Source organism: Drosophila hydei, unplaced genomic scaffold (genome assembly GCF_003285905.1).
Source record: "Drosophila hydei strain 15085-1641.00,03,60 unplaced genomic scaffold, DhydRS2 tig00008119-arrow-pilon, whole genome shotgun sequence".
NCBI lineage: Eukaryota > Metazoa > Arthropoda > Insecta > Diptera > Drosophilidae > Drosophila > Drosophila hydei.
The window spans coordinates 6,456,193-6,476,522 of NW_022045830.1; the positions used below are offsets into that span (position 1 = coordinate 6,456,193).

At 40.3% G+C, this 20,330-nt stretch overlaps 1 protein-coding gene across 2 annotated transcripts; it reads left to right on the top strand.

Moving 5' to 3' along the window:
• Positions 1-363: 363 nt before the first annotated feature.
• LOC111600621 (cation-independent mannose-6-phosphate receptor) lies at positions 364-19,138 on the top strand. 2 transcript variants are annotated; one of them, XM_023316823.2, is made up of 16 exons: positions 364-877; positions 1,384-1,594; positions 1,653-1,816; positions 1,882-2,165; positions 2,282-2,429; positions 2,493-2,614; positions 2,675-2,787; positions 6,616-7,043; positions 7,113-7,226; positions 11,838-11,984; positions 12,068-12,247; positions 12,306-12,432; positions 14,155-14,222; positions 17,792-18,026; positions 18,086-18,216; positions 18,278-19,138. In XM_023316823.2, exons 1-16 carry the CDS (start codon positions 749-751, stop codon positions 18,356-18,358), a joined length of 2,682 nt encoding a protein of 893 aa, XP_023172591.2. In that variant the 5' UTR covers positions 364-748; the 3' UTR covers positions 18,359-19,138. The 2 variants fall into 2 exon arrangements, with proteins under 2 accessions (XP_023172591.2, XP_023172592.2); XM_023316824.2 differs by having other exon boundaries at positions 17,792-17,948; positions 18,278-18,358.
• The last annotated feature ends 1,192 nt before the right edge of the window (positions 19,139-20,330 follow it).

The following is a 20,330-nucleotide window of genomic DNA, read 5'->3' on the forward strand; positions in this document are numbered from 1 at the left end:
GCACGAAAAAAATGGCATGAACTACTGCCTGAATAACTAATAATGACGTTTAACTTTCTTGGCTATATAAATAGTGGACTCGAGCGAATAAAAATTGAGTGGGTTCTGCCGCATAAATTTTATTCGTTGAAATGTTTGTTGTAGATTTCTCACTTATGTGTATAGTTAGTAATCGTGTCGATATAACCTTTATAAATGTAATTGAATTGTGCTTAAAAAGGCAACCTACTCAATTTGTTAGTATATATTTTAAGCTACAACGGTCACAGCGTTCACAGTAGACAACAGCTGTTTAAGGTTAACCAATACTATTTGTTGCTGCCCTGTTTTTGCTTCTTCTTTAATGCTGTTGCTGTTTTTGCATCTTTACCCACACCGTTATTGCTCCGGTACCGCCGAGTTTGTGCTTTAATCAATTTTGTTGCGTTGCGAAAATTGCACCTAGTTGCTTAAAATAAATAATCCGCCGTACCGTTTACGTGATTCATTGTGAGGGGCCGACTTGTGCTTATCATTGAATGCAATCTACCGCGCTATTCAGATAAGACATGCGGTCTTTGAAAAATCGAAACGGCAATAATACTAACCGTGTCTAAGTAAACAATTTACCAAAGCAGTCAACGAATATATGTGATAAGCTTAATAACGTTTGAAGCCGATACGCAAAAAAATTAAACTCTCGAACACAACCATAAATGCTTTGTTCTGCAGTTTTTGCTAATTCTAGACAAGTATTTATGTAGGAGCTATGGTTTCTGAAATGAGTAATCAACGCAAAATAGGGATTTGTGGCGCCACAACGACGCCGAGCTCGATGCTGCTCATTTTACTGGCGCTTATATGCAGTGCAACCGCTGGGGATGACGCAAATCAGCTGGTGAGTGGTTGCCGGGAGATGGGTTCGAGGTGTGATGGGAGAGTTTTCTTTTTGTTTTCGTTACTGTGTTTGGGTCACTGTATAGTTAACAGTCTTACAAATTTCGTACTGCGCACTTGTTGCCATGTTAACAGGTAAAAGACCGATAAGCTATAGCAGTTGGTCAGTAATGTATGCATACGTACTAGCAAACTTGAGAGGATACATACCCCTATAAATATTGAAAAAAAAACATACATATACATATACATATATGTTGATATGTACCATGAAATATTTATATTGGCACATACGTACTAATATATTTATATGTATATGTATATGTATATATTGAGATATAAGTATATATAATGATAGGGGTGATATTTAGCTTTTGTTCTTTATTTTACCAATTAATCAGCAATATGAAACAATAACTACAGCGCAAAAATACCTGTTAAGAGTTAACAGTTTGCTAACAGTTTGATAAGAATGGCGGTAATTTTGAATATTTTTTATGTTTACAGGACTTTACATCGGGCGATTGCACGCTAACAGAGCCCGTCTATGGCTACAAGTTTGATTTTAGCAAGTTGCGTTCGGACTTGGCGCATGTGGTGCGAAGCGTTAGCAATGACATCTTTGAGTTTAACGTTTGCAGTAATTTGACGTACACCTGCAACAATGAGAGTAATGTGGCTGCTTGCCTTAAAAGGCAGGGAAAAGAATATGTGCTCGGTAAGCGTAATATGATCCGTTACAAAAACAAAGTGTTTTAAAATATATATTCTTATAGGTCGGAGACACGAACTTCATTATCACAATGGAAAAATGTACCTCGAGTATTTGAGTGGAGCCAAATGTGAAAACGGAACCAAAGATCATCCAAACTACCAGCTTCATGTCATTCTCAATTGCGACTACACGCTGGATACCAATCCATTACAACTAACTTCATTTGTGAGTGAATTTAACAGTTTTGTTGAACTTTTGATTGAAATTGTTAAATCCGTATCTTCTTGTAGGCTGAAGATACGTGTTCCTTCTACATAAACTACGACACGCCACTGGCCTGCTTATCGATACCAGATGCTATGCAGTCCAATAGCTGCAGTGTGCCGTACACGAGTGCAGGCAACACATTCGATTTGATGGAGCTAAGCGATGTTAATTATAGGACCACTGACCGTCAAGGAAATTTCTTTATAATCAATGTGTGTAAGCCGGTGCTTTATGGTGAGAACACCATGTGCCCAGCCGGAAGCAGTATTTGCCTTTTTTCCCCTAAAGCGACAGATTTAAAAAAACGGTGCGTACGGTTATATTTTAAAGCATTAATAATGAAATATAAATTATTACTTATGAATTCTCTATTTGAAATTTGAATTCATATTTCATTATTTTTAATTTTTGACATACTTATAGATTCATTAACTTCGGAAATGTGCAGACGCAACCCGTATATAAAAATGAGCAGCTATTATTGCTACACAATTCGTCAACACCGTGTGCAAGAAATTCCAAACTGAACTATAGCAGTGTTGTCCATTTCCACTGCGACAAAAATGTCAGGGTGCGTTTCTGACAAAAGATTGGTTAATTTTTCGCTGTAATGTACTATTTGTATTATTTGCAGAACGCACATCCCGAGTATGTGGGACTGGATCAAGATGGTTGCACATACCAGTTTAACTTTATCACGCCGCTGGCGTGCAAGAATCTAAAGCCCTGCACGGCTAGGACCGCTAGCAATGAGCTGTAAGTAGTTTTATTTTTGGAGCTTTCTGAGCATATAATTTATTTGAACGTTCTTCATAGCCTGGACCTGAGCGCACTCAGTAAGCGAGCACCTCACAAATTGTCCAAAGACGGAAAAACCTACAATGTGGCTGTATGCGCCGGTGCCGGTACACCCTGCTTGGCAAATGGTGGTAAGTCGGTCATTTGTTGTCTGAATTATTAACGAAGATTTTAAGTACAGCCGCAGCAGCTGTCGACGTTGCACGTATGGCAGCATCCACCAAGCATGTTGCACGTCACATAAGCGCCAGGAAAAGTATAATTAAACTTTAACACTCGAATACTTAAGTGGATGAAAAACTGTGGGCTACTCTTTAATCGGCTTACTTTACTGTAAATAAGCTGATTTAGTTTCAGACTAAGATTCCAAGCCCTTTAGTATTTCGAACACTTTCTAATTTGTTTATTTGCATGATTTGATTCACTTTTCTGATGTGGCCAAGAAAAACATACATATTTACATAGTTGTTTAACGTTTGTATCCGTAAACGGCGTTCCTCAAATCATATATTTCGTTTCAAAATTAGCTCATAAGTCTACAGCATTTTGTGATGAACTCATATGAGCTTTGTTGCTCTGTTCATACGCGTGGTAGGAATAAAACTTATTGGACAAAACTTAAAGAGTTAGAGGTATAATGCCATGATGCGGAGCAATAAGGTAAACATACAAAAACAAGAACTTATTTTTTTTGTAAATTGCGTGAAGCTATTATTTCTAAGAACAGTTTAAGCGACAAAAATGATAGGGTTTATAACCGGTTTTCGTGGATGGCTACACTTTGCGAAGATTGCTAAAATGTCCTAAATATAAAAATTGTATGACATAGTAACACTAACGCTAAACATAAACCATATGGGCTATTGTCAAAGTAAACGTGCTTGGGCTTATCCACGAAATATACAAAACACACACACGCACACTCCACCAGCCTCAAAAACGCACAGAAATGTGCCTGCATTTCTAGTTGACTACAGACGCATTTCCGTTGGCGCGTCCCGTTTGGTCGTTGGACTGCCTCGCGGCGCACGTTAAAAACGTTGGCGGGCTATGAGAGAGTCGAGCTCGAAATCATGACCACCGCTGGGCCAAAACAAATAAATAAGCTTGCTTGCATTTGGCAACTGACATTGCTATCCGGACCAGACACCGACGCGGATAGGCTTCTAGGCGAGACGCTTGCGGGCTAACATTTGGCAGGGTACTACACGAAAATTTCATTTGTTAAGCAAATAGCAGACACGGTCACGCGAACAGCGCTGTTCGTGGACGAGCCGTGCATTCTATATGCAATTCTGGTATCTGGCGCCTAGATGACACTGACAGACGCCATATTGCTGCATGTACATTCTGCTGTTGTTGTTATTGTATTTATACTCTATGCGGCGTGTGTCAAAGTGGGTATACACTAGTACATAGCTATGTAGCTTATAGCCTTGGTTATTAGTAGATTAGTGAAATACTATTAGGCTTTGTATCAATGGAATTTTCTTTTAAATTTCTCTTGTATTTCTAAACTATATTGATAATGTTAGTGAAATAATAAATATCTAGTAAATGTACTGAAATTTAAGTAGATAGAGTAGTTCAAAAGTCGTGCCGTGAGTATCATTTGCAGTTTCCTTCTACAATTACGCTGATATTGTGTAGCTGTACATTTGAAAGCATTTTGCAGTGCATTTTGTACATGCAGCTTGGCTGCAAGTTATAACCATGGTTATAGCCAAAAAGCCGCCGAGTTAGCAGTAATAAAATGTTGTTAATTGCTTATGCCACACACGTTGCACGCTGTCATTTTATGTAATTTGTATTTTGAAATTATACATGTACGAGCGTGTATTTGGGAAAACATTTAGATATCGGTATGCAGATGCAAATGATAAATGATAAATGGTTGAATCGCATCAATATCAATTTACAAATGTTGTTTTTGTGCGCGACTTGTTTGTGTAGCTGATGAGGCTACGCCGTAGGTCAACGGTGCGTATGAAAAGAGAAATGGCCAATGGCTATGTTATTTTTGTACAACAAGGTCGACAAGCGACGAGAAAAGCTGAAAACAAAACAATTGCAGCCAATTCTGAGCAACACAAATAAATGCAGCAATAGCTACTCAAGGTTGTTGCAAGTGTGTGTTTATTTCCTAGGGAAGCAGTTGGCATGCTACAATCTTAATAATTTTCAATTTATATATATATTTTTCCCCCAATATTTTCTGTTGTTTTTTTTTGTAAGCTGGCAATTCTTTTTTGTTAGTCTTAGTGTTATTTTGCTGTTGGGCAGATTCAATTTAGAGACACGCCCCGTTCCTGACACTTGCCAGCAGCTCTTTTGCCTCAGGATGCGCTAGGATGTGTCAGCCAAGCAGCTACTAAATCGTTTATACATTTGTTTTTTACATTTTTCTTTGTTGTGCTGGCCAAGGTTTTGGGCCCTTTTCTTGGCTCTTCCTTGTCTGTTTTCTTATTGAAATTCAATTTGCTATACTTTCGTTTCGTTTCGTTTTTGCTTGCTTGCCTGTTTTTTTGCCCTGTCAATGTTAACGCAAAATGTATGTATATAATATATGTATATATATATATATATATATCTACGTGCATTATGCTATCAACTCTTAAATTTATTTCCCCAGGAACGCCACAAATTTAACTCTTTCTTGGTTCTGGTTATAGTTAACCCTTTCATAGAATTCCAACAATTTTAGCCATAGATTGTTTTTAGCTGAGCTATCGCCTTGGCTTCTGGCCACACAGTTTGTGGAGACCCATGGGCTCTGGCCAAGCAGTGATTGGATTGAAATTGAATTTGTGAGTGTTTTGTGGCGTAATTCACTTTTACATTTTTTGCTTGGTGTGACAGCAGATCAATATCCTTGGCTAATCTCTACACGGTAATAATTTCAACCCCAAAAGGTGGACAACAGTTGACGGCAGCAGTTGCTTCGTTTCACTCGCTTTCATTTGCGTTGCAAGGGTCAGTTGCATGCTGCCACAGGACATACACTCAACGTATAGCCACATACAGACGCTTGATGCTTGCACAGATACTTGTGCAAGTCACATTGTCACGCTTCTACGAAATTCTCATTTATCAATTTGTTTGACAGTCGATTTCTTTTCAATCCAAGAGCAAAAACCACTTCAATTGACTTTTTGTTTAGACGTTTCGGGGTGTACCACCTATGTGGCCAAATCAAAAAGCCAACGATATCAGACAGATTCTATGGTTGTTCTTGCTTCCTCTTGTGGCATGTGCAATAAAGTACAAAACTAGACAAATAACAAAAAATAGCCAAGGGCATCAGTGTGATAGATAGAAATGGAGAGTTTGCGATTGACTGGAATTACCATATTCTAGTCAAATCATAGTCAAACTCACAATGCAGACCACCAGAAGCATTTCAATCAGAATCCAAGAATTTAAATGATGCTGTCCCGCGATAAATACAATTTTATGCTTCAAGTGATATTAGCTATGTCCATCAGTCCGTCCGTCTGGACGCAATGATCTTGTAAACCCAAAAATTGAAGACTGAAATTTAAAGTACATGTTCCTTATACCTGCATTACTCTTTCAGTTGTGGAGTACTTTAATTAATGGAAAGGCGCATAGTATTTATGTGTATCATAAGCTATTTAATATGCAGACATTTGTATATTTGCCTGTGCGCTGACGGTCAAATACCATTTGTCACAGCCTTTTCACAGAGTGCAATTTGAGCTGGCCGAAAGTCAAAAGCAGTTGATAAGAAAATGGTTCGATAAACGGGAAAGAGAACAACAATTAATTTTCCCTTTGATCGGCTCTTATGGCAAGCGCTCCATTTGACGGCCATTTTAGTAAACTAAGAGGGTGGTTGGGAGTTGGTGCTGCGATGTGCAGTGCAGCACTCGTCACAGTTTTTGTGAACATGTCTAACACACGCTGGAGCTCACTTGGTTTCTCTTGTGCATTTCCAGGCGCCTGTTATGAAGAGAATGGCGTAACCTATGCCCTGGGCAACTTCAATGGGCATTTGCGTTTCAATCAGAGTGGGTCGCCGTATTTGCTGTACGAGGATGGCGTTAAATGCGAGAATGACAACCGTCGCTGGTCCACAAAAATCGAATTTGTGTGCGCGAGCAATGCAACGAAGGATAGCGTCGATGCCGTACATATAATTGAGGACTCCAATTGTCAGTTGTTAATTCAATATTGGACGCCGCTCGCATGCCTGGAACAGATTAGATGCACAGAAAAGATCTATGTGGACAACTCAGAGGATGGAACCGGCGGCGGAGGCTATGAACTATTCGACATTACACCCTTGATAAATAACAATGATAATTATGAGGCTCGGGTCGAATTGCCGGCCAGCCAACAGCAGCAGCTGGCCAAAAACACGAAGGTAAGGGCCAAACCTTGATTTCCCACAGGTGCAGCCGGTATCTAGTTGCCTGTTTCTTTGTCTTTACAGTTCTTTTTGAATGTGTGCCGTCCATTAGTGCCGAAATACCAATTAGGCTGCGCCGGTGGTTCTGCTGTCTGTATGGCAAAAATGTCGGCAGCCGGAGCGGCAGAGGAGGAGTATGTAAGTACCAGCCAAAGCGGCTTATGGGCTAAAGCCTAAGCTCTAGCGTATGTGCCACTTCTCATGTGCATGTGTGTGTGTGTGTGTGTGAGTGTGTGCATGAGTGTGTGTGTGCACTGTATATTTCCCGTAATTGGCGCCAATTTCACTGTGGTCAGTGGAATATTTTTGCGACTCATAAGCACATTCGTCCATGCTAAATGGTTAAATTAGGCCATTAAGCCGTTTGGACAAATGCCCAAAAAATTTGCGGCGCCATTCATGCATTAAATATGCAGCAAATCCAATTGCTAAGCCAGAGCCCCTCTAGGCAGTCACCGCCTGTGACACTCAGTGGTAGTCGGTGGTCACTAGGCACCACTGAGTGACCAGTGGATTTGGTTACTTCATTAAGCGACGCAAATGTCCACCCGCCTGCCGTTGACAGCTGAAGAGCTGACTGTGGCCAGTCTCTAAAAGTTGCCTAATGCCGCAAATTGTGAACACGCCCTCTTGTCCATTTTGCAGCTAAGTCCCTTCCTTTTGCTTTGTGCGCTTGTGTCTGTGCCTGGGTATCCTGCTGTCCAAACTGCCGGCTGGTCTGCGCTTAAATAAGTACTTAAGCCCACAAAAGTATGCAATGAAATTCGCTTGAAATGAGATTTCAGATCATGCTACAAATTGCTCGCCAACATTGTCGGGTTTTTCTGCTACTCAAATGCATGAATGAAATTTGTTCAAATGCTGAACAGCTGTAATCGATCTATTTTGTTGATTTTAATTTGTTTTACATTCTGTATTAAGTTAAAAATTATCTATTTATATCTAACCTACCCCAATTCTCTTAATTCCTTGGCCATACATGACAATATTTGTAGTTATTTGTCGATTAGCAGCTCAATTTTAAAGGTTAAGCTTTAGACCGAATCAATATGAATCGCTATGGCATTGAGAAACTCTTACGCAATAATTATATGAATTATAATGCGCTGACAGAGAAACCCAATCATTGCCGGCGTTACAGCATGCATATCGTATGCCACAGGCAATGTCCGCGTTTCCCCCCTCTAAACATAACTTTTATCACATGCCCGAGGCAAAAACAATGTTAAAGTTGTTAAAAAAATAAGCACGTACGCGCTGCAAATGACGAGGGGCATAGGTTCCATGGTTAGGGAACAGAGGATAGGGGTGTTGGCTGCGGCGCTGCGTGGCTCGCGTTATTCGTGAGTGTAACGTAGCAGAAGGCAACGGAACGGAACGGAAGGATATGGCAAAATGCGGCTATGGCGTTGACGCTAGCGTAAAAATATGTGCACATCCACAATCATATAAATATGTATACATATATATCTGCATATATAACTGTAAAAACAGCTTTTAGCGGCCAACAGCCATCACAGTGGTTGCCCCACACACACAACCATTCTGGCCTGGAGTTGTACGCTGTGCGAAGAAATGTGTGTGCCCCATGCGACGTGCTGTGCAGAACATTTCCGGCTGTAGGGGTGACAGAGAGAGAGGGAGAATGGGAAGTAAAGGCAGAGCGAAAAGAAGGGGACAGCGACTGTTGTCGATTGGGGCAAAGTGCCGTCGGCTTTGTTTGCATGCCGCTGGCCTAGAAATAACGTAGCCATGGTTATATATTTTTCTAAAATTTATATTGCTTTATTTGCACAGCATGCACAGCGCACATACGTGGACACACATTCGCACGCAGCGTGTCGCTGGTGGCTGCAGCTGCTGCTGTTGACATTTGCGCCACGTTTTGCATTTTGAAAATGCTCCGTTTTCAGCGGCATTTCGTGTGCGGAAACGGAAATGTGCTGCTAGCTGCTGACGCGCACTTGAACGGGCAACTCTTTACTTTATCCAACCAGCCCGACCCGATCACCCGGCCACCCGGCCACCCGATACCCGGCCACCCACTCATTGACAGTTGTCAAAAGTCGAAAGTCGTTTGGCTTCTGGCTGCCTCTTCTTCATCCGATTTGCACTCTAGCATTTGCAGATATTTTAATGTGCTGCCAGCTGCACATCCTAAGCCATATCTTTGAGACCCATTGACTTGGCACATTTGATTTTCTAACTGTCACTGTATTTGGATCGGGCCACGCGCTGATTGTGCAACTGCTGCTCATTGTCATGCAGCGTCTTTAGCGAATGTTGCAAATTTGACTGTGGCATGTGCCTTGCATTGCCAAGTTGTTGCAACCTGTTAATGGTTTTTCCCAAACATAAAGAAAAAAGACGAACTCGAGCAATGTCTGCTGCAATTTATAGAATTTGTTGAGCTAATAATTCGAATGCCTTTAAGCCATGCTAAAACATTTTTGGTTTCATTTAACAGACATTTCCTTGTTATTCAGAATGTAGCAAATTATGATACTACATATACAAACACATACAGCACAACATTTCGGGGCGTCCTTTTGGCTAGCCATGCCTTTGGTCTGCGTGTCGCCACAGGATATTTGATGCTAATGCTTCACGCTCACAATGTCCTGCGCTCATCTCTTCAAATGCTGAACTTGCACAAAATCTTTATTGCCTTCAAACTAAAGCTTTAGCTTTTGCTTTTCCTGTCTTAAAGTTTTTGTTCTTTTTGCTTTTATTAACTCGGTGAAGTTTTAGCAGCAAATACACAACGGCTCACTTCCAACTACTATATGCTCTTTTCCGATTGAAGTACTTCCCTTTAATCAAGCACTTGGTTCTAGAACAAAAAATCTTTGAAAATCGTTGCGACAGCACATTTCCCATTTGCTGTTAGTTTTCATATGGTAGACACTCTTCTATCTATTGGTTAAATCTTTTTGTTTGTGTAGTGTGCTTTCAATTAGAGTGCAATCGAAATGCGACTACTCCCACACGACCTGAGATTTCATTTACTTTGGGTTGAGCTGATTTTCAACAAAAACAACTTTGCTTTGTTTCCTTGCTCTTTGTTGAGTATGTTTTGTATTTTTTTGTATAGATCAAACTTTTATTTTACAACTTATTTATTTGGTATCTGCAAACAATTAAGCTTACTTATTATTTGTTGTTGTTGTCTCGATATTCGGCCCGGTCATCGCTTACTGCTTTTTTCTTTCTCTCTTCTGCTGAGTAAAAAGTTCACGAAACTTGAAAGAAAATATAAACAAGCGGCCAGGAAACATAGACAAACAGGACTCGCCTGCTTGTACCAATGCGATAAGAAAGTTTTTCAATAAATTTTGAAACAGAAAGTTACTCAAAACTTGCCGTCTACAGCTAAGCTGATAAGCTGGCGCCAGCTCAACATATATATTTATATATGTTATATATAGCGTATATATATATATATATATGCATAAACCCATCCCACAGTCAAACCATATCCAATGCTAATAAGGATTGCCTGTTGAAGGACATTCCTAGATACTGCTACTGCTACTGCGGCTGCTTGTTTGCTGATGCCGCATTAGTTCAGATTTTGAGTTTTCAATAGATTTTCAATGGGCCAGAGGTGGCAGGAAAGGAGAGCAGAAAACTGCCAGCAAGCGTAACGGTTAGCAATAAATAATAGAGCAAACTGCTTAAACCTTGCCTGAGCTGCATACGAAATGAGTTTGTGCTGTCTGCCCGCCAGTGGCTAATACGTTTAAGATGAGACGACAACATGTGCAACGTTTGCCACCATCGACGTCGCTGACCCGGGGCATAAATCTTGTGCCACTCGAGCACCATTGCCATGGTGCTGCAACGGCTCCAGTTTGGACATTAAGCGCACGTCGCCAGTTGAATGCCCCGACTGGCTAGCTGGCTGCCTAGTTGACTGTCTCTGCTGCTGACAATATTTAAGCTGCCCGCTTGCCAGCAACAGGGGAGCACGGAGCAGAGAGCAGAGCAGCAGTTGGCGCGTGCTGTTTGCCTTGGCAGTGGGTGTTGCCAGCGCCTGTTGCAATTGAAGCGCCATTGAACAGGCGACAAAAAGGTCGATTATTGAGCAATTTGCACAGCTAATGTCAGGCTCAGGACATAGCATCCTGTTCTCCGCAGCTGAGACGAGTATTATTCTTTCACCACAAACAATCGAATTGCCCGTTATGCCATTGTTATATGTATCTAATTTGCTACTTACACTTAATGGACTTGTGCATAGTATAGCTGACATGAAAGTATAGCTTAACTCTTTAACCTGGCAGCTATCAAATATTTATCAGATAATATCACTTTTGTCGCCCGCCCCATTGAAATCTTGGAAATACCATCCATTAAATTGTCGTTTGTACTGCATTGACTGTTCGAGGGGTTACTGCCTGCCAAGGGCCATAACGTTTTGTCCTTCCGTCCGGGTGCTTATCGTTTCATCGTGACATTGTCCCCATCGATATATGGGGCCACTCAAACGCATGTCCTGTTCGACCAACAACAGCAACAACAGCAACAGCAAAGCAACAGCAACAGCTTTGGCAATTGTCAGCAACCAATGCCAAATAGAAGTGCGACGTAAACGTGGCTAGAGATAGCGACTTCAAGTTATTTGCGGCAATCTCAGCCATAAAGTTCGACATGTGTTTGACCAGTCGTTGCAACGGACAAACCTATTTGACACTTTCATCCATAACTCTATTGCCATCCTCTCATTCTTGTATCTTTTGATTGCAGAGTCTTGGGTTTCCACTGATTAGCTTAGCGGCCATCAACCGCACCACTGTTGAACTGCTATACTTACATGGCGATCCGTGTCCCACTGACAAGGCCACAAATCTATCCACGACTATTCGCTTCAGGTGCAACATGCGCTCAGGACGAGTAAGTATGGAGGACAGGTGCCTACCTCGGCTGTGGCCTCATTCAATGTTGTGACGGAATTCGCATTGTTTAACCTATTGCAGGGACAGCCCGTGTTGAGTTTCATTGATGACTGCAACTATCATTTTGATTGGGACACAAGCGTCATTTGTCCGCCGCATGAGTGTACTTTTATTCCGGACACATGTGAGATGGTGCAGAATGACTTGAACATGCGTTACAACTTTAAGAATGCCTCCTTTACGAAGGATGGTAAGATTGCGGTGAGTTTCAGTTTAAATACCGAATATGTTCGGTCTTCATGATTTATATTTGTCTTAGATCCACAACAACAATAGCCAACTGGAACTGAATGTATGCGGACCGCATCGCAAGGCAATGACGGACTATTCGCAAGATTTGGTGAACTTGTTCTTCACACACGACCTTCCTGGATGTGGCAAGGAGGGTGAGTCTGTCGATAAGCTAATTCGATTATCATTTTTGCTTGTTTTTTTTGAAGAGTTACTGCTTGTCGTTTCCGCTTCCGCTTCCGTTTCCGTTTGCACTTCCGCTGGCGCAACACGCGCATTTCCGCACGCCATTTTGTTGGCCACCTTTTTTTTGCAACTGCTTTGAGCTGGTTTTGGATAATGACAAAATCGCATTAGAATTGGCGTTCAGCCCAATGCACTTCCGTTTCCTTATCTGTCGGCCCTCACGGGGCACAACCCTTCCTTTAAACAAACACACGCTTTCAACAGCACTACGTCAACATCTTTAATTTTTTGTTGCCTGCTTTTGGGCGCCATTGCAGCGACTGCGACACTTTTTCGCGCTGCGCTAGTCGCCATTTTTTCCGTTTTTTGTGTGTTATCTAACGGCATTTTACGTCCTGTCGGCAACAAAAACGTAAAGTACTTGAAATCATCAGAATAGGGGGAAAAACCTTAAAAAAAACCCAAAAAAAATTGGGATTGTCGTGATAATGCGGTTAAATAATCTTCTTGCAAATTGGAGTATTTTTATACCCTTTAAGCTATATCTAAAAAGTTTAGTCTAACTAAACAAAGTAATTTGTAGTTATTCAAGATGAATAGCTAAATCAGAGTGATCAACTTGGCAATATGAGCTTAGAGAATTTTAACCATGCTTACAGGGTATCTCTGAGTTCAGCATTTCGTAGTGCGCCTAATGTTATTTTTATGTTTCTGGCTTTGCTGCTGCTGCATTCGAGTCATGAATATTTAAAAGGCCACACACAAAACATTTCCGAGTTTTGTGGAGTGTTTCGTACATGGCCATGATTTTTATTGGCAACAGCGTGTGAAACTTAAAAAAAATGTGACTTTACCATTGAATAAAACTTTTTGTTTGTTGTGTCAATGGGCAATAAAACTGACAATTTAATTATGACAACGTTCTCGTAGTCATTAAAAACTCTTGTCGTTCCATTTTCGGGTCTGTGGCTTACAATCTGTAAGCGATCAGACAACTCGAATATACTCAGTGACATGTAAAATACAAATGTAAAGTCTGAAGGGCTGGCAAGAGTTATTCGACTGTGCGGCTAAGCCTAAATCCCCCAACAGTTGCGCTTCTCTTCGTGCCCTAGCTGTTGGAGTGCAGATTTTTGCCGGCAGACACACAGACACACTCGAACCACTCACCCACACCGATAGCGGTACCCTCACATACATTGGAAATGCTGTGCATTTGAACGACAGCAGCAGCAGCGGCAGCAACAAAGGCAAACCCTCTGCGCCTCTCTGCCTCGTCTCCCTTGCCACTCATATCATGCGGCTTTTGTTGTCGTCTCCAGTGATAATTATTTTTGGCTTTTATGTGATAACTTTGCAGCAGAGGAAGGCCCCAAAACCATAGAGCCCGTAGTTTTGGCTCTATGGCCAGGCATTTGGAATATGATAAGGATTCATTTAAGCAATGTTGGTGCTGTTGCCCTTGTTGTTAGCTATGCCCCAGTTGCGTTGCGTTGTGTTGTGTTGTTTGTTGGTCAATTAAAATAAAATGCCGCTTTGTTTTAGTACGGCTTGCTCTGGTTTTCATCACTTTTTATTAGGGTCAATTATGTGGTTCGGCTTACTCTGTTTTCATTTCTTTTTTTCACTTCTGGTAAGAGGCTTCATTTCAACTAATTAAAACCGTTTACTCTATCCTATTTCCCTGGCAGGCAAGATGAATGTTCACATGCGTGTGATATGCAGCAGCAAAACTGAGAGCTCTTTCACCATAACAAATGTGAGTATCAAATTTGTGTTGTAATCAAATCAAACCTAAGAAGGTCCTTTAACAAAATTTAAGGCTAACTTTAAAAGCTTGTTTTCAGTCTCCTTCTGCCATAAGTTAAACAAAATCAGTTTAGATATGACTTAGATATTAATATTTTTGATTGATTAATTTTTAACATTATTTTCAGCTCTAGTGAATATATTTCTTTTTTTTTTTTTTTGATTGCGGACATAAAAAGCAGAAATGCTTAACTTGAAAAATATCATGCTAAATACTTAACAAATTCCAAGACAAGTGGATAAGAGCTGCAAGAACATTTGTTGTGCAAAGTGTAGCATACATTTGTGCGCTGAGGGAGAAACACTTAATGTGTTTTGACATGGGAGACGCAACAAGGCGAAAACCTCGAACTGGATTTAGCATACATGCTGTCATGCGTGTGTGTGTTGTCCATGTCCTGCTGGCAGCTGCGACAGTAGCTAGCAAGTTTCTTGGTTAAACTCTGGCCAGGAGCTGTGTGCGGCAGCTTCAAAGTAAAAATGTATAAGAAATATGCAGAAAAAGGCCGCACAGCGTAGCACAACTGGGCGCAAAACAATGTGGCAGGTGTCCTTTGTTATGCTTACCACTTGGCAAATCCGCTTTGCCAGCTAGCTGTGTTGGTGTTGCTGTTGTTGTTGTTGTTGTTGTAGCTGCTGCTGCTGCTGCTGTTGCTACTGCTTTTCAACAAAAATGTTGCCTACCGACCTGTGCGGCTTTTGGTTTTGCCAGCCCTTGCAGTTTCTTGCTTGGTGTCTGTTGCCTCTGGTAGTTGCTGTAACTGCTGTTACTGCTGGTGATGTTGCCGCTCCTTTTGGCCCGCGAGGCGTGCTATTGTTTTGACCTAAGCCTTTGTTGTCTTTAACAATCGCAGCTAAAAAATGCACGTGCCTGACATGCTACAGCTACAACATGTTGTTGCCCCTTTTCATGGGGGTCTCAACCCTTGCCATTGATCGTAATAAGAGCCGGCGGTTTTTAGCTCTACTTTTTCTTAGTGTCATTGTTTGTTAGTTAGTTGTGTTGCCTTTTGATGACGCCTTTGTGTGACGTTGACTGGCGCTGACCCCGTATGCTTAGTTGTGGCTTTTTGCTTATCAAAAAGCTGCCGTTGCAGCAGCTGTTGCATTACTTACACCCAAGCAGACAACAGACCTCATCAAATTCAAATCTTGTGTGCACACGAGCGCTTTACTTCAAGTTCCTTTTTTAAGACTTGTTCGCTTTTTTTTATTGATATTTGTCAATTAAATTTTAAGTAAACTTGAATAAGTTTACCTTATGTTCAAGCCTTGGCACTACTTCTCAGGCAATATATATATTAAGTTGCATAAATATTTGTAATTTAATTAAGTTTCGGCCGTTTTGCTACTGCGCAATTTTGCGTATTTTAAGGGTTTGTGTTGTGCTTGCCAACCAATCTCTAAATTGATTTTGCGTTCTGTTTTCATTATATAGACACATATATGATGGGACGACCGCATGTCACGGCAAAATTGTCAATTTGCAGCACCTCGTAATTAGTGGTCTGACCGACGCTGGCAACTTTATTAGCCTGTTTCAGGGAAATGCCGAAAATGCAGCAATTAGTGCCTGAGGTTTAATAAAACACACGCATACGCACACACGGACTTTCACGCACGCTACGGCACGCACACACACACACATATGACTGTTGTAGTCCATTACGCACAAATTGCGAAAGGATACGCCGTTAGCAATTGAAAATATTTGCCTGACCATTTTGTGATAGTCTCTTTTTCTCTTTGTGTGTGTGTGTGTGTGTGTAGCTTATTTTTATTGTGTTTGCTTCTGTTTACTCTGGCCCTCTCTACGGTATATGTTGCTAGTTGCAACACTCGTATGTGGCAAAAACCAATTGACCCAAATTTAAACCAGTTCACAAATAGCTGCAAGCAGCTTGCATGGAGCACGCTGTTGCAAGGGGCTGAGCTATGGATCTAAAACTAGGTCCTGGCTCTGGAATATGGATGGGTATTAGTAATCACCCAGGCAGACACACGAACACACACACACACTGTTGGCATGCTGGGCGTGTTTGCCTGATTGCGGTTAATTGCATTACAGACTTGATGTAGGTATTATTAATTTCATTTCTTTGCCAAGTGCACGTAATGACATTTGGGCTCGCTTCGCCGATTCGCTCCGTCTGTCCGCTGTTTGACATACATTTCATGCTCAATTAGGTGTGTGCAAACAGGTTTCAACTGCTTATTAATTTCCATTTGACAATTAAACAAAAATAAACGGGCTGTGTTCACGTTAGATCATATGTATGTGTTTATGATCCTTAACAAATTGAATTTAACAACAGTGTTTAGGTGATAGGAACGGCACAGTTCGTTAAGCTGCCGAACTAAATGCAATTACTTAATTACATTTGATTAAATGATGCATATTATATTCATATTGCTAACGTTTTTAACTAAGAGTGAGAGAAAACTCTTTTCCCAGACTTACTTTTTGCGAGAAAAGCAATCATTTTAATGAACTGTTTCATGTTATTCAATCAAATTGGAATATTTAATCGCAATGTTGGTTGACATCGTACGCAGTTAATGAATTAGTTTTTATTGTAGAATAAATGAATGCAACTTGTCACAAAACTTCGCTTAATGCTGGTTTGTAAATTGAACAGAAAATTGTCGTCAGCAGCGTATGCTGTTCTACACTGCGGTTATTTGTTTAACTTTCTACTGCCATGCTGGCCCGCATGCAGACAAGTTAAATGCAGTTGCAGTGGTAAACAACATCAAACACATGCACACTCACGCACAGCACACAGTTGCTTTTTGTTCGACTCGCTTTTGGGCAGCTGGCAAGCGCGGAGCAAGCGGAACAAAAGGCAGCAGCGGACTTGTCTGGCAAACGTTGTCGAAAAATTAGCGATTCAATGAAATGGGATTTTAAATGGCTGCAAACTTTTTAATGCGTCTACCGGCGTCCTGCGCGTCGTCGTCCTCGACATGTTTTAGTTTTTGTCTGGGGCGGCGCCACGGCCGGGTGCGCGACCCAGGACGCCGGCAAAGTTGTGCAACGCGAGTTTTTGCCACTTGCAGTTGCCAGTTGCAGCCGCCGCAAAAGTTTTTAAATTATGCGCACATTTACCGCGCCTCGTTGCTGTTGCTGCTGCTGCTGCCTCTGTTTCTGTTGCCATGTTCTGGTTCTTGTTGCTGCTCGTTGGCCGCGCCGGAAATGGTCTTTGGCCGAAAGTGTTACACGCAGCGTGCAGCCGGACGGATGGCGTGCGACAACGTCCCTGAAGTTGCCGCTGAATGAGAGCTTGGGTAAAACTCTGGGTTGTAGTAGGGGCTGTGCAAACAAGTTGCCAGTAGTTGTTGCGCCACAATTTGCAGCGCTCTTTTGTGAGCGGCAAAGGGTCGAGCGCAAACCGATGCGCAACGAGCAATTGCTTTTCTGTTGGAATTTATGTATTTTTCCCATATCAATTTAGTTATTTATTATTTTTCTTTGCACTTAATGAAGAAAGTTTCTAATTACAAAAATCTTGTTTGTAGGACACGCAGTGCAGCTTGCTCTATGTGCAGCGCACACCGAGCATCTGCTCGTTTCTGAGCCTCAGCGTGCCAACACAGGATGATAGTGGCAGTAGCAGCAGCAGCAGCTCTACTAGCACAACTAGCACCACCACCAGCACGCATGCAACGCCAATGGGTAAGAAAGAAGAAGCAGCAACAACTGCAGCAACCACCGTAGAGGCAGCTATTGCTCGCCCAACGGCCTCCGTGGGCAGTAAGTGCAGCTAGCCAAGGTCTTTTGACAGCATCTTTCATAGCCATGCATATTTACAGCCATACTGGGCCTTATTCTATCCGTGACGTTCTTTGTGGCATGCGTTGGACTGTTCGCCGTTTCGCCGGCTCGAAGGCAGCGCGTCCGTAGACTCTTCCGACGCAACAGCTCAGCGGTGCGATATTCCAGGGTAAAATATTCGGCTCATCACAACTTGTTTTGTTTTTGTCCAATCAACGGTTCCATTGCAGGTTCAGTCAAACGAGGAAGCTAATCTGTTGCTAGAACCAAATGGCGAGTTCACTGAGAGCGACGATGACATGTTACTTTAGAAGGCTAACCCGTGGAAATAGGCTGTGCATACTGCATACTGATTGCTATAAACATTTAACCAAGTGAAAAATTAGAAAACCTATTTAGTAAAAAAAAAAGACATGAGAAGAAAGTTCAACACCAAAGACATAAAACGCAACTGATTGTGAATTAAAAACTGATAGTAGACAAGTAACGAATTGCATTGAGGAAAGCTTTTCATATACTTACTTATGTACAATACGTCTAAATGACAACGACAAACAAACAATCCAAATTAATGGAACTATTAATGTATATGTCTAAACGATCTTATATATTTTATATACCTGCACTTAAAATATGTAAAGGCAAAAACCCTGCAAAGTCCCTAGCTCTTATCCATATATACCATAAAGTTTAATGCAGAGAATTGCATGCGACAATTGCTTTGTAAGTCTTGAAGTATTTTTTTCCAAGCATTATTAATTTTACTTATGGGTCAACGAACCCATTTTAAGTCGAACCAAAGGATCGTATAAATTTGAACAAATTTAAATCCTCTGGCGAAAACTGTAACAGAAATTTCTGTTTTAATTACTTTTACTTTATACTTTTTTGTATTTTATATCGTGTGATATGAGACTTGGCGATATGTACTTAATATTATTATGTTGTGTTATTTGCAAAATATTTTTTGTTCGTTTCTTAGTTTGTTAAGTTGACTGTGAAATTCCCCCAATTTTAAATAACAATGTAACTATATGTAAATCTATATATGCTCTGTATAAAAAAAAAATTGAAAAATATAAGCGAATTAAATAAAAAACAATTAATTTTATTTTTCTTCCAACATTTATAACTATAACAGGTTAGATATTATGGAAGATGGTAAGTATTTCTTTAAGAAAGACTGAAATACCAGTTGTCAGTTTCCCCATTTGTAGTATTAATAAATGCAAATATTTAATTTTTAAAATATATTTTATTTATTGTATTTGTATACTTGACAGACTCGGGTACACAAATACATCAAATGATGTACATAATATGTATGCATTCATTTTGTATAAGTAAATGAGTTTGTCTGCAATAAATTTGTAGGTACCTTAGGAAATACAGAGACATGACATAGCTACTTATTTGTTATTTTTCATTAATTCTAATTACAATATATTTAACATACGAATAATGCATTTATGAACTCCTTACTAAGTATATTATTGAAATGCGGAAATGAAGAAATATGTATATGGGTCGGTTTGATAAAGTGATGTACGATGTATGTGTCTAAATATGTGATATGCCGTGTATGAAGGTCATTTCTGAGTGCTTCAGTTAATAGCGTAATGATGAATATATTTTTATACGTATTTATATAGTTTAAGTGAGATTTTTGGTGGACTATAAAAACTTTTCCATTCGTTTTATGTACAATTTTAATTTGCTTTTGTGTGCTTTCAATAAACTCAGTTAGTTATGCAAGCAGCCAAAGTGGGACAATAGAAATGTATTATGAATTTGTAGCTGTTTTTCTTTTGCTTTGATTTTTTTAAAATATTTTTGTTGTTTTTAAATTACATTCAGTACACGGCATAGTCTATATGCTACTATTTGGATACGTCATATGTATGTATGCTGTATATTGTATGTGCATTAATCGTTAGCTTATTACAAATTATTCAGATTGTACACAGAAATAAAGCTCAGTTTGTTCAAGTGTTAAGTAAAACTCGAGATTCGTGCCGTGCTAACAAAATAGTTGTCTTAATCTTCAAAATAAAATGAAATTATTTCGATTGTGATCTTTCTGCAGCTTTTAAGCTTTTACATGCGTTCAACTTAAACATAACATTTACAATATCATAAGTATATAATGTACAAATAATTGGGTCTTAGTGTGTTTAACTTACATTTACATAACTCTAAACAGAATGATAAGCTCTCAAGTAGCTTAAGTTTCTTCATTTATCCAAAATGTAATTTACTTTTGCTTTCTCTTCTTAATTTTTC